Below are 12181 nucleotides of genomic sequence, written 5' to 3' on the forward strand. Positions count from 1 at the left end.
GCTATGTGATGTTTCATGAAGTTTGGAAAAAAAAAGAAGAAGTTTGAATTGATTTGAAATTACAACCTTCAAAATAAAAAAATGTCCTCTGAAATATATAAGCATCATGTCGACATTTTGGCCACACCCATTATCCCTTGGTCTCCGTGCCAGTTCGAGATCTTTGCACCGTTTCAGACCCGGGGTTGGACCCGAAACCTGTTTTTTTATTTGAGCTAAAATAATGGTACTAAAAATCAGCCCAGTCTTTTCGCTCGGCCCCAGCGGCTAGTCTATCCACGATAGCTGGGATGGGCTACTCGCTTGAACGATTCTTGTTCAGGAAGTATACGTCATGCGCACAGTGCATAGAAATATGGTTCAGCGTGCGTGTGATGCATGATGGGACTGCGCATTATTAAACCAATGACAGTGCATGATACGTAGGCCCATCCCAGCGCCTTTGGTTAAAGAAAGGCTCTGGGGACGAGCAAACCCAGTCTTGAGAGTTTTGTACACAGGGGACTTTTTGGACGCTTGGTGGCAGCAGACTTACAAAAAACTAACCTCTACAGCGGTTCGGAACTTTTCGTGTGCTCTCGGAACATTCCGGCACGGTTCGCGACGATCCCCCACGCAGCAGGTTTGGGGAGTTGTTACATAAGAGTGGACTAACCACTAGAACCTGGTTGTAAATGATTTCATGTCTAAAAGATGCAAGTACTGCTTCAGACCTCTTTATTCAAGTACATTTGTAGCAGCAGGTTTGGGGAGTTGTTACATAAGAGTGGACTAACCACTAGGACCTGGTTGTTAATATTTTCATGTCTAAAAGATCAGTACTGCTTCAGACATCTATATTAAAGTACATTTGTGGCAGCAGGTTTGGGGAGTTGTTACATAAGAGTGGACTAACCACTAGGACCTGGTTGTTAATATTTTCATGTCTCTAAGAGGCAAGCATATGCAAGATGACGTCATAAGGTCATTCCGCTGTGGAGGTTAGTATTTAATTAATCTCGGTAATGTACGCATGCTCAGAACTATGGTAAGGCTGCTGCCACCCTACGTCCGAAAGTCCCCCATGAATCGTACACCTTCACATAACATCTCAAGCTCCACTTTTGTGTTCTCTCAAGATACGTACCAGTTTGAATAATATTAGTGTTTCAAAGAAATCCCCTTGTTCAGTAAGTGAAATTCAGGCGAAACACTTACTATTACTATTACTATTTTAAAATAATGTTGCTGTTTATCTCCTTTTCTATTATTGTAATATTTTTTTAACTGACCATTCTTTGATATCTAACGTTTACTTTGTGAACCTTCATCTTGTAAATACTTGTACAGATTAATGATTTGAAAGTATATGTGATGTATTTTGTTTCGGGACATAGTTTTACTCATTCCTAAAAAAAAAAACTACAGCACCTCAGCAAGTATTATTTTAAAGGAAGCCTTCTTATACCATCTTAAAACGGTGTAAGTTTAATGTAAAAAGTAATCCTTTAACATGGTGACTAAAATGCACTAGACACAATTAAGTAAGAAACTTACTCAGTAACGAGCAATGGAGAGCTGTTGAGCAGTATAAAATAGTGTGAGAAGTGACATTTTTAAGAAAATGGTACTTCTCACCATCAAATAATATAATACTTCAGGCCGGAAGCCTTTCATTTTGTTTGTGAAAGCATGCACACACTTGTGTAACATGGGTGTTTTTTCTTCTGTCATTATTCTCTTCGCAACTTCGCCAGACGAATTGAGTAAAAACTTTCACAGATTTGTTAATTGATGATATGTTGAGATGCACCAAGTGAGAATACTGGTCTCTGACAATTACCAAAGGTGTCCAGTGCATTTAACACCATGACTAGATCAAGTCTAAAACAAAATGGTTATAAATAAAAAAAAAAAAATACATACGGCTGCGTTCTTCGTGACGACGTTGCATTCTTTTCTCCTTTTGTGCTGGCTTGCTCAAGCACATCCCTATGAAGAGAAATATATAATGTTGATAAATCAAACAAATACAATAAGGTTGTTAGTTTCTTTCCCTTCATGTTGAAGGTAAGATACACCTTGGTGACTATCCCTCAATCTCCATTAAATGAACTATAGGTAGATACCACTGAAGAGCTGTTGATATTACTGTGAAAAAAACACAGGCCTACCCTTAAAGATTGAGGGAATTAGACATGTTTTAGAATCTAACAGAAAATTATTTAAAAAGCGGATTCATCATGTGTTTAAAGGGTCTTTGTACTTTTTCCTAACAAAAAACACAATGTCCACAGATTTACATTAAACTTTACAGTTCAAAGATTATGATAGCAGAAAGCTTCCCTTGAAATTTTACAAACTGAAGTGCTGTAGTTTTTACGAAATGAGTAAAACAAATTATTTTCGTCTCAGTTTTAGCATGTACAAACGTATTAACCAGCTATGCTATGGTTTTGGTATAATATCATAACTGGTTAATGGGATTTTACATGCTAAAATAATTTTCGTCTCATGAGACGAAAACTATTTTGTGACTTGTTTTACTCCTTTCTCAAAAACTACACAACCTCAGCTAGTAATATTTGAAGGGAAGCTTTCCACTATCACTATCTTCAAACCCTGTAAGTTTAATGTAAATCTGTGGACATTTTGAAAAAGTACCCGAATCATTTAAACTCTCTAAGCACAGTTTTTACAGTGTATATATCCCCGATGACAAAACGGAAAACATGCCCATCCCCACCATGGCCTAGAGATCTTTATCACTCTGCCTCCATCTTGGAAATTAATGTACCTCGTATCGAACAATAATAATGAATTCTAAGAATCATTTAGCAAATAGAACCAGACTATTTTGTTCTTTCATCCTCGGTTTGGTAATATTGGTATCAATATGAGAAGTTCAGGATGGCTGAATCATGATAAAATAAATGTCTATATCACAGCCCCGCTTGTTAGTAACGAAAACGACAAGAGAACTTACCGATCACAAGGGATCCTACCAAGAGAGCGAGGGCGAGGCGTGTTGCTTCCATTGTCAGATAGTTTTGAGCTTGTCTACTGCTTGCCTTCCAAAGCAATTGAGGCTCATATTTATAAGAATTCTCGGCGTGGGTGTCTGGAAATTGTCAAAGAGAACAGGTGCACATTTAGGCTCTATTCAAACAATATTTTAGTATTTGAACGAATTGTCAGTGTTCAAAAACAAACTTTCAAAATGTTATATGTTTGCTTTCCTTTTCCACGATATTAAGATACTGACATTGTATAATTCTCCATTTGCACATCTGGTCTTTCGTTTACTTACTCTGATAAGAAAAGAAAAAAGAAAAAAAAAAATGATTCAAAAGTTGCTTTATTGATACAAACGAGGCGTAGCGAGACTTGTTTCTTTTTAGGTATTTACATTCATTGTCAGGAGAAAAAAAAAAGTGTGACCTAAAATAAAAACTGACGTAGAGAAAAACCAACATTAAAAACCCCACATTAAGATTATTTCCATTAAACCACGTAACATATGATATCACGTGTTTAAAATCGGCCCAACTTGTACATAGTGACAATTGAGATTGTATCGTTCAACCTTTATCAACTTTTTGCTTGGAATAATGGGTGTCATGAGGCCAATGTAAGTTTTTAAAATATTGGTGAACCCTTATTTTGTATTCCACCGGCTGAAAGTAAAGAAGATTATTATAAACAAATTGACTGACATGCAATGAGGTAATTAGTGTACTTCTATTCCCCCGATGGACTTTGGGTGACCGGCCGAGGGAAATGTCCCCTCTCCTGGTCACTCACAGACCCGAGGGGGAATAAACGTAAACTAGTTACCGAATTATGCCGGTCAATTTGTGTTTTATAATACACCTCTGTCTTTCAGCCATTATACACTTTCGGAACAAATTTTTTTTTTTAAGTTCACAGATTTACAAATAACTTACAGGGTTTACAGAAGGTAATGGTGAAAGACTTCTCTTGAAATATTATTCCGTGAAATGCTTTACTCTTTGAGAAAACCAATTCTCGATATCGATAACGGATTTATATTAAACGCATGCCATGACACGACGAAACGTGCGGAAACAAGGGTGGGTTTTCCCGTTAAGTTCTCCCGACTCCGATGACCGATTGAGCCTAAATTTTCACAGGTTTGTTATTTTATATATAAGTTGTCATACACGAAGTGTAGGCCTTTGGACAATGCTGTTAACCGAAAGTGTCCAATGGCTTTAATAAGAACAGAAATCTAGCAAAGAAAGTTTTGTAGTTGCTGTTCACGGTTCACGTCTAGAGAGGGCGCTATAACCAGGCACTATAGTTTCAAAGACTAGTGCCCGCCGGGCACTTTTCCCGCAAAACATGCATGCGCGATCACTAGTAGTATGCGAGAGGCTATAGACTATAACTATTAGTTCACCCCCATGTGACCGTGTTACAGTCAACCAGAACACAAAACAAGCAAGAGGTATGTTATAAACAATAATAATGAGATACTCGAACAGGGTCAAATTAAAACCAAGATCATAAGGAGTTCACACATAAAGTCAGTCATGTACCTAAGCGATATTTATACGCAAATTGGAATAAACGCATACTCATCCGTTTGTGTTTGTTACGGTATAGGAGAAGTGAGACTTTTCTGTTTCTTTGCATATAATGGCCAAAGCCCGATGTGCGAACTTGAGGCAATGATCTTGCCTTCGATCAAGAAAAGAAATTGATTGATCCCAAGTTTCATGTAAGAAGTGATGTTATTGCTGTGACCTCTGTCCTTACTCTATGCTGTGACTAGTTGTGACTGTGCACGGTCTCATTTTAACACTTATCCAACTTGTTGCGCTTTTACTTTCACAGTTCCTTAAATTCACCGAACTTGAGGCAATGATCTTGCCTTCGATCAAGAAAAGAAATTGATTGATCCCAAGTTTCATTTAAGAAGTGATGTTATTGCTGTGACCTCTGTCCTTACTCTATGCTGTGACTAGTTGTGACTGTGCACGGTCTCATTTTAACACTTATCCAACTTGTTGCGCTTTTACTTTCACAGTTCCTTAAATTCACTGGACACTATTGGTAATTACTCATAATAGTTCTTAGCACAAAAATCTATTTGGTAATGAGCAATGGAGAGCTGTTGGTGGTATAAAGCATTGTGAACACGGCTCCCTGTGAAGTAATGTGTAGTTTTTAAGAAAATAGGTAAATTCTCACTCAAGTAATAAAAAAAACTTCAGCGGAAGCCTTCTATTGCGCATCTATAAGCACACAAAGTTGTGCAACAAGTTTTTGTTTGTTTGGAAGTTCGATGACCAATTAAGCCCAAATTTCCACAGAGTTGTTATTAATATTGGGATCTACCAAGTGTGAGCACTGGTCTTTGACAGGTACCAAAAGTGTCTACGTGCCTTCAATGAAGAAGAAAGCACGGAAGCGATGCATAAATATCAAAATCTCATTTCGTGTACACGTGCACGATAAGTCTTAGCTTATCGTGTACGTACACGATAAAACTAAACGTATACACAATAACTTATCGTATACGTACAGTCTCAACAACAAAAATATTTTGAAAAAAGAAAAGCCTGAAAAATTGCCCCTTCTCCCTTTTTGCAAAATGGGAGGGAAACACGTGTTTTTGTTTTTAACCTTTACGTTATGCCAATGCTAGCTATTAATTCAATTAATATCAACAATTTTTTTTATCATCCCGGTGGTGCTTTCAAACATTACGATAAATTATGCCACTACACAAAGAAAGAAACAAGATCACAAAACAAAAGTCCGTCTTCCACAAACATCAACGACATGACTATTATAAACAAAAGCAGTAACTTGGTTAAAAAGTCATCTGAGCGATTAAAGGGTATACACGTTTGGTAATTATTATTACTCAAAACAAATTAACTTTAAAACTGACTCGGTAAACAAGCATTGGAGAGCTGTTGATAGTATCAAACAGTGTGAGAAGCGGCTCCCTAAGTAGCATATATATTTTGAAATAGAGGTAATTTCTCACTAAAATAATAAAAGACTTTTATTATTAAGTCGTTTATTCCTATCTGAGCCACATAAGGGTGTTTTTTCTTTCATCACTTTCTCCCAACTCCGATGACCAATTGAGCTAAAATATTCTCAGGTTTGTTATTTGTGCATAATGTTGATGAGATACACCAAGTGAGAACACTGGTCTTTGACAACCGATAGTGTACATTCCGTTTAACACATTGATATTATGGTATTCCGGAGAAACTATTCCGCATGAACATTTTCAAAGCCGCTAGGAATTGAGTCAATAGTGTTCAGATGTAAGAGTCATTGCTGACACAAAAAAGAGAGCTAAAACCAGAATACACAATTACTGAAGTTAGGCAAAAAGTATATTAAATATTATGCCAAAGCTGGAAAGCTGTGTTCAAACCCAAATAGGGGAAAATCGCCACTGGCGTAATATTATGGTCATTGTAACCGATAAGCCATTTTTTGAGAGGTGCATTTTGACTTATTTATTACCAAATGCAAATTTTAAGCGTAAAATGGTAAATCGGTATCTACGATGTCTGTTCGGCCAAAAAAGGGTAAATAGTTCAAATTGAGATTATCCTCAGTGTAACCGCTGTTCAATAAATAATGGCATCATAATGTGATGTTGATAACCCCTGGAATAAAGATTTCACAGAGCAATCAGGTTTTCTGGACATGTGGTAAAAATTACTGCTGATTTTCTTGACCAGTCCTACTTCGAAGACGAAGGACACTCTTGGTGATTGTCAAACATAATATTATACATATCAAGATAATGTAATGCATAAAATAACCAACCTGTGAAAATTTGAACTTGATTGGTCGTCGGAGTTGCGAGATTAGATCCGAGGTCTCGAAATCAAATTAGTGGAAATCTACTTTACTTCAGGGGAAGCCGTTTCCCGCCACAATGTTTTATACTTATCAACTTCTCCCCATTCCTCGTTACCATGTAAGGTTTTATGCTATTGAGTAATATTATTATTACCAATATAATAGTGTCCGATATCGTCCTAAAGGTAATGCCTCTCTTTGGGAATACAAGAGTTTGTTTCTAATGCAATTTTACAATGAAACAAGAACATTAATTGTTATCATCGTTATAAATAACTCCCTTCTATGGTTGTCAGTGGTGTATAGCCGTATGGCATGTAGTTGTTTGGGAACAATGGCCTAGCTGGTTATACAACGGGTGGGTACGTGGGTGGAACACACACTGATGGAGATCGCTGGTACCCAAGCCTGTCATGGCGGTCCTTGAGCATGGCAAGATGATGACAATAAAGGGCATGTCTTTCCTGAAGAGCTCGGTTCCAGTAATGTTCGTAGAGACTTTTCATCATCACTTCGTCGGCGGGCGTGTGTGGGGTTGCCTCTGCTGCTGCTCGGTGCACGATGGCATCGTCAACAGAGGGCGGGCTGGTTGACTGGGGTACCGTGGCACGTGGTGACGTAGGTGTACTAACGGAACTTCTTCTTGTGGCAGAAGACATGGTTAAGACTGGGCAAAATGGGTCTCGCTCATTTGATTTGTCTCCCCGAGAGAGTGGTGGTGAGTTCAGGAAACGAGATATAGGCAAGGTGTTCCCCAACGTCAGAGAGTTTCTCTGGCGGATTGCAGTCGGTGTCCTGATTCGGCGGGGGGACTCGTGGGGTTTCGGAGATGTGGCACGGTTTGAGTTTTCCTCGAATGGGTCAGCGCGTTTTCTCAGGTCAACGGGTTCTGGCTGCACGACAGGAGGATGGGCTATAATAATGGGTGATGTCCTTGCAGTTTCGTCGCCATCTCCGCTCAAAGGGCTAGGCGAGCCGGTCGGAGGTGGTGTGTAGGACGCCGGCGTCGAGTCATCAAAGGGTGAAGAGGTTGTGGGTGAAAGCTTAGGAGGCGTCTTCATGAAACTCACGGGGTGTGAATGGTCTGGGTTCAAGGCCCAAAAGTTGTCCTTACCGAATGGTCTGTGGCTGTGGCGGAGTAGCTTCACGAAACAGTCGTTGACTGAGAGGTTGTGGCGGACACTGTTCTTCCAGCCGACGTACGAACCACGGAAGCACTCGTTGTTCTCCTCCAAGTGGCTTAAGATTTCTCGCAATGTCAGCATGCAGTTTGGAGCCGACTGTAGATGAAAATAAGAAATGAAGTTATATTATTTAATTGATTTGTTGTTTTTATAAACTTATAACAGAAAGAACTCCGTGACATTAAACATTATTTAAAGCAGGTTTATGTACTGGATCGCACTAAATACCGACAACTCATGACCCCTCACGACAACAAATTTAAAATGCTATGCAGCACATTTTGAACATAAGTCAGCCGTTAAATTATGCAGAAGAGTCATATTATGCATCTAAATCACTTTCAAACTGTTGAAACAAATTTTTGGTGTCAGGACACTTCGTACCCAAGACACTTCGTACCTTTTCAAGGTACGAAGAAATGTTGGACACTTCGTACCATCTCAAGGGAGACCAGACAACTCGTCCGTCGGACAACTCGTCCGTTCGGACAACTCGACGGTTCGGACAACTCGACGGATAATTTATTCAACCGTCAGACAACTCGACTTGGGGTCAAGACAAGTCGACGGATGGCCGTGACTGGGGATCAGCGCGGGGTAAATAGCGGCGTGGGTTAGGTGATGTACTGACTAGCGACTTGGCAATGATGCAAGGGCGTTCCCCGTGGTAGAGAGTATATTATGGTGGGTGGGTTTACATCCGGGCAAACGGATAGTTGATTTTTTTTTTTTTTTTTTTTTTCATGACCCCCGGCATTTTCATTGTTGTACCATAGAGCAATGATCGAGTTGTTATTTATTGTTGTTGGTAATAAAGTAAGTAATATTAAAACTTCTAATAATAGAGCTTTATAATGTTTTAATTATTTAATGTTTTAATTGACTTTTTTAAACCTTTTATTTTGAATAAATTGAAGACATCTGCTAGCTGGCTACTCTTAGAGTCATACTCATTGTCTGTTTCTTACACAAAGTCTCGAGATAGTCACTAACAGATGTTTCTTATGTTGAAATGTTCCTCATGGCATTTAACATTGTGTTGTCGTGAGTTGTCGGTATTTAGTGCAACCGACTTCGGGTGAGGCATGAATTAATACATTTGGTAATTATTACAGCACAAAAACTATATTAGCAAGCACAGTGCTCCTGTAGCTGTCTAAACATTTTATGCATGAAACATTTCTTAGATTGTGTATTCGGTTTCCAATAGATGAATTGCACATGACGTCATTCCACCGTCCTTAAAACAACTTTGAAAGTGCTAGTGTTACGCGCTGCCCACGACTCTCAGCCAATGACAGTCTTTCACGCGCGTGAGTGTTTCAGCAAAGATGGCGGCAAAGCCAGATTTCGATCAAAAAAATCGAATGGCTTCTAAAACCAAGGTAAACAATTCACATTTGGTTTATTTTATATCCAAATATCACATTTAACTTAACAGAACTTTTAACAGAATTAGCTGTTGCAAACAACTCACCAACCAAAAGGATCGATGGTATAAATGCAATTTTTTGTTGTTAATGGCCTCAGGTGTTTCGACCACTAGCAGAGTCTTTCTGTGGATTGGGGGGGGGGGGGGGGCAAGAGGCCCCTTACACAAAGTGCAAACCACACATTTTCTGCTGCAAACCGGAGTGTAATTAATAAATCTTGAATATTCTGAACCTCATCAAAATGGGGACCACAAAATTGACATTGCCCCCCCCCCAGCTACGCAACAAGAGCGTTTGTAAGAAACGGATCATTATAAACGGTAAAACCAGGGAGGCGGTGAGGAATGCATGTTCACTGAACTGAGCTTTACCGTTGGCAGTTTCAAGAATTATTCACATTACACAACATCAAAGCAGCCTGTGTGAAACACAAGTCATGAGTCTCCAATCATATACCGTGCACGCAGTCACCTCTAAGTTTAACGTCAGGCTGCGCGATGTTTGCTCTATACTTACTCGCTACAAACACTCATTCAGTTTCTCCGCAAACGGTACGAAGTGTCCTGACACCAAATAAGCAGACACATTATATGAAATTCCAAATAATAAATACAACCTTGCTAAGATGTATTCGACAAGAAAGTGTTGTTGAACTTGAGCATAAATTGGGTGCAAATGTTTGAACTGCACTACAGTAGACCTTCCTCATTCATTATAAACTTGAACTACCAATTCGTTCTTACCTTGATCGCATTTTTGATCAGGTCCACGTACGAGAACGGCGCTACGATCCGCCGTCTGTAGCCAGGCCGTTTGATCCCTTTAGTGGATACCCTGGCTCCCGAACGCTTCTTAGAGCTCGCCCCGGTTGGCACGAGAAGGTCGGGCCTGTCCTTGAACGAGCTTAACGGCCCCAATGCGGTTCCTGCCCACCGTCATCTTCCTCCGTTACCCCCATGAGTATATCTACCGGCTCCGTCTTGATGGACAACATCACGTACAGCTAAGCTTGAAACAACGAATGCAGAGCGATAAACCAGAATAATGATAAACCAACAACTGATCATGAGAGCTGAGCAACTGGCTAGAACCATGACATGCTGCTCTACCAAACTCTGGCATTCTCCGAAATGCATTCAATACACTCATGAGTTGATCAAAAGACTAAAAAAGCCAACCAGCCTTGTTAACCCCAGTAATTGTTTATTGTGGTCTATGGTGTATAGATGGCTTACAGGTTCGCCCTATTGTGTTCCATGGTATTTGTTATTGGTGCCGTGAAAACGACTCTCTTCTAATCAACTTTCTGAATTGGTCTGTGCACTCATTCATTTTGATAACGTGAAAATTCATTGAAGCGTTCGTATCCTTTTATCATCACCTGGCTAGGGGCCATCAGCCTCTGGTATCTTCACGGGTTTGTTCTGGGGCTGCCAATGACCTGCGGCTTCATCAAACGGGCGTATGTTTGTATGTCCCTGACCGAGCTAAATTAATGTGGTCGAGGGGGTTTGCCAGTAAACGCAATCTACAGAAATTAGGACAATACAGCTTATTTTAAAAGGGGATAATTAAGTCCGGCGTTGGAGACAGGTTTCAATACTCTTTTGTTTTATGAATTGAATTAGATAAGGTGCAAAGGGAAAGCAGGGAGATTAAAGCTATAAGATACGTTGCTATACAATCCATTGTCCTACTATGGGGGTGGAAGGGCTGTATATCTGATGTTATGGAAACACCTTTGTACAAAATGTGGATTACATCGGGTTATGTGAGCGTTGGGGGTTTAGTCATATGGGGTGTGACCCTTATAATTTGATTGAACATATTATTAAACCGCATTGGTGGACATCAAGTCTACCCATGGACAATGGCACACAAAAAAGATCAAACGAAAACGTAGCCAGCTTCTCCCTAACAAACAGTGTTGGTCGAATTGATGGCAAACTTTCTTTTTAAATTGCCCCTTTTCACACGATATAGCCGAGCCGGAATTCTTTTTTGTCTCGACCCTGTGATGAAATATTCCCACGCAAAGTCAACAGCAGATACTTTACTACTAAAAAGACTCGTGAAAATGATATTCCAAAAAGCCACAACATTTTGCCGTTTTGGATCAAGCACCCTTACGTTGTACGCATTTATTGTAAATTCAGGTCTCTTCTCAAAACTTATCTTATGTCACAGGTTTTCAATGACTAATTACGTTGTGTCTGTTTTTTCTTTGTGTTGTGTTTGGTTTTTGTTTTGTTTTTGGTTTTACTGCGCCTTGAACACCCAGCAGGGTGGACATGTGCGCATTACAAGTCTTATTATTGTTAAGTTCAGCAGCCCATCCAACAAGCAGTATTGATTGAGGCCAGTTTACCAAACCCGAACAAGACGTCTTGCCGTGACGATAAAGTAAAATCAAATGGACCTTTTGAATGTAGCAGCCAAATTGCACGTCTTCCATACCGAGGCTTGTCATCAGGAAAAAAATGTCTGTCTCCCAAACGTTATGATTAAAACCACCAAAAAGTGATCTATTGCATAACGCAAGATGAACAGGCTTAATGAAGTTGAGGTACTACGCGCAAGTTTTTATGCAAACAAAAACCCAGCTATAGCCTTATCGTTATATGATTTGCCTTTGTGGGTGTGGGGACATTCTGAGAATGTGACGTATGCAAGGGGTCTTCAACTTCAACCTCTTGGACCATAGTTCGAATCCCCCCGGAGCAC

At 39.7% G+C, this 12181-nt stretch overlaps 1 protein-coding gene across 1 annotated transcript in view; it reads right to left on the reverse strand.

Moving 5' to 3' along the window:
- The window catches only part of LOC139934516 (uncharacterized), a 39319-nt gene extending 27160 nt beyond the window's left edge, over window positions 1-12159 (reverse strand). The window contains exons 1-5 of the mRNA XM_071928772.1: window positions 12088-12159; window positions 10201-10350; window positions 7955-8120; window positions 2966-3100; window positions 1906-1971 (exon numbers count right to left, since the gene is read on the reverse strand). Of these exons, the coding sequence (XP_071784873.1) occupies window positions 1906-1971; window positions 2966-3100; window positions 7955-8120; window positions 10201-10350; window positions 12088-12159 (589 nt within the window). The remainder of the gene's footprint in view (window positions 1-1905; window positions 1972-2965; window positions 3101-7954; window positions 8121-10200; window positions 10351-12087) is intronic.
- Between the last annotated feature and the right edge of the window lie 22 nt (window positions 12160-12181).

The sequence above is a fragment of the Asterias amurensis genome, chromosome 3 (assembly GCF_032118995.1).
Source record: "Asterias amurensis chromosome 3, ASM3211899v1".
Taxonomy (NCBI): Eukaryota; Metazoa; Echinodermata; class Asteroidea; order Forcipulatida; family Asteriidae; genus Asterias; species Asterias amurensis.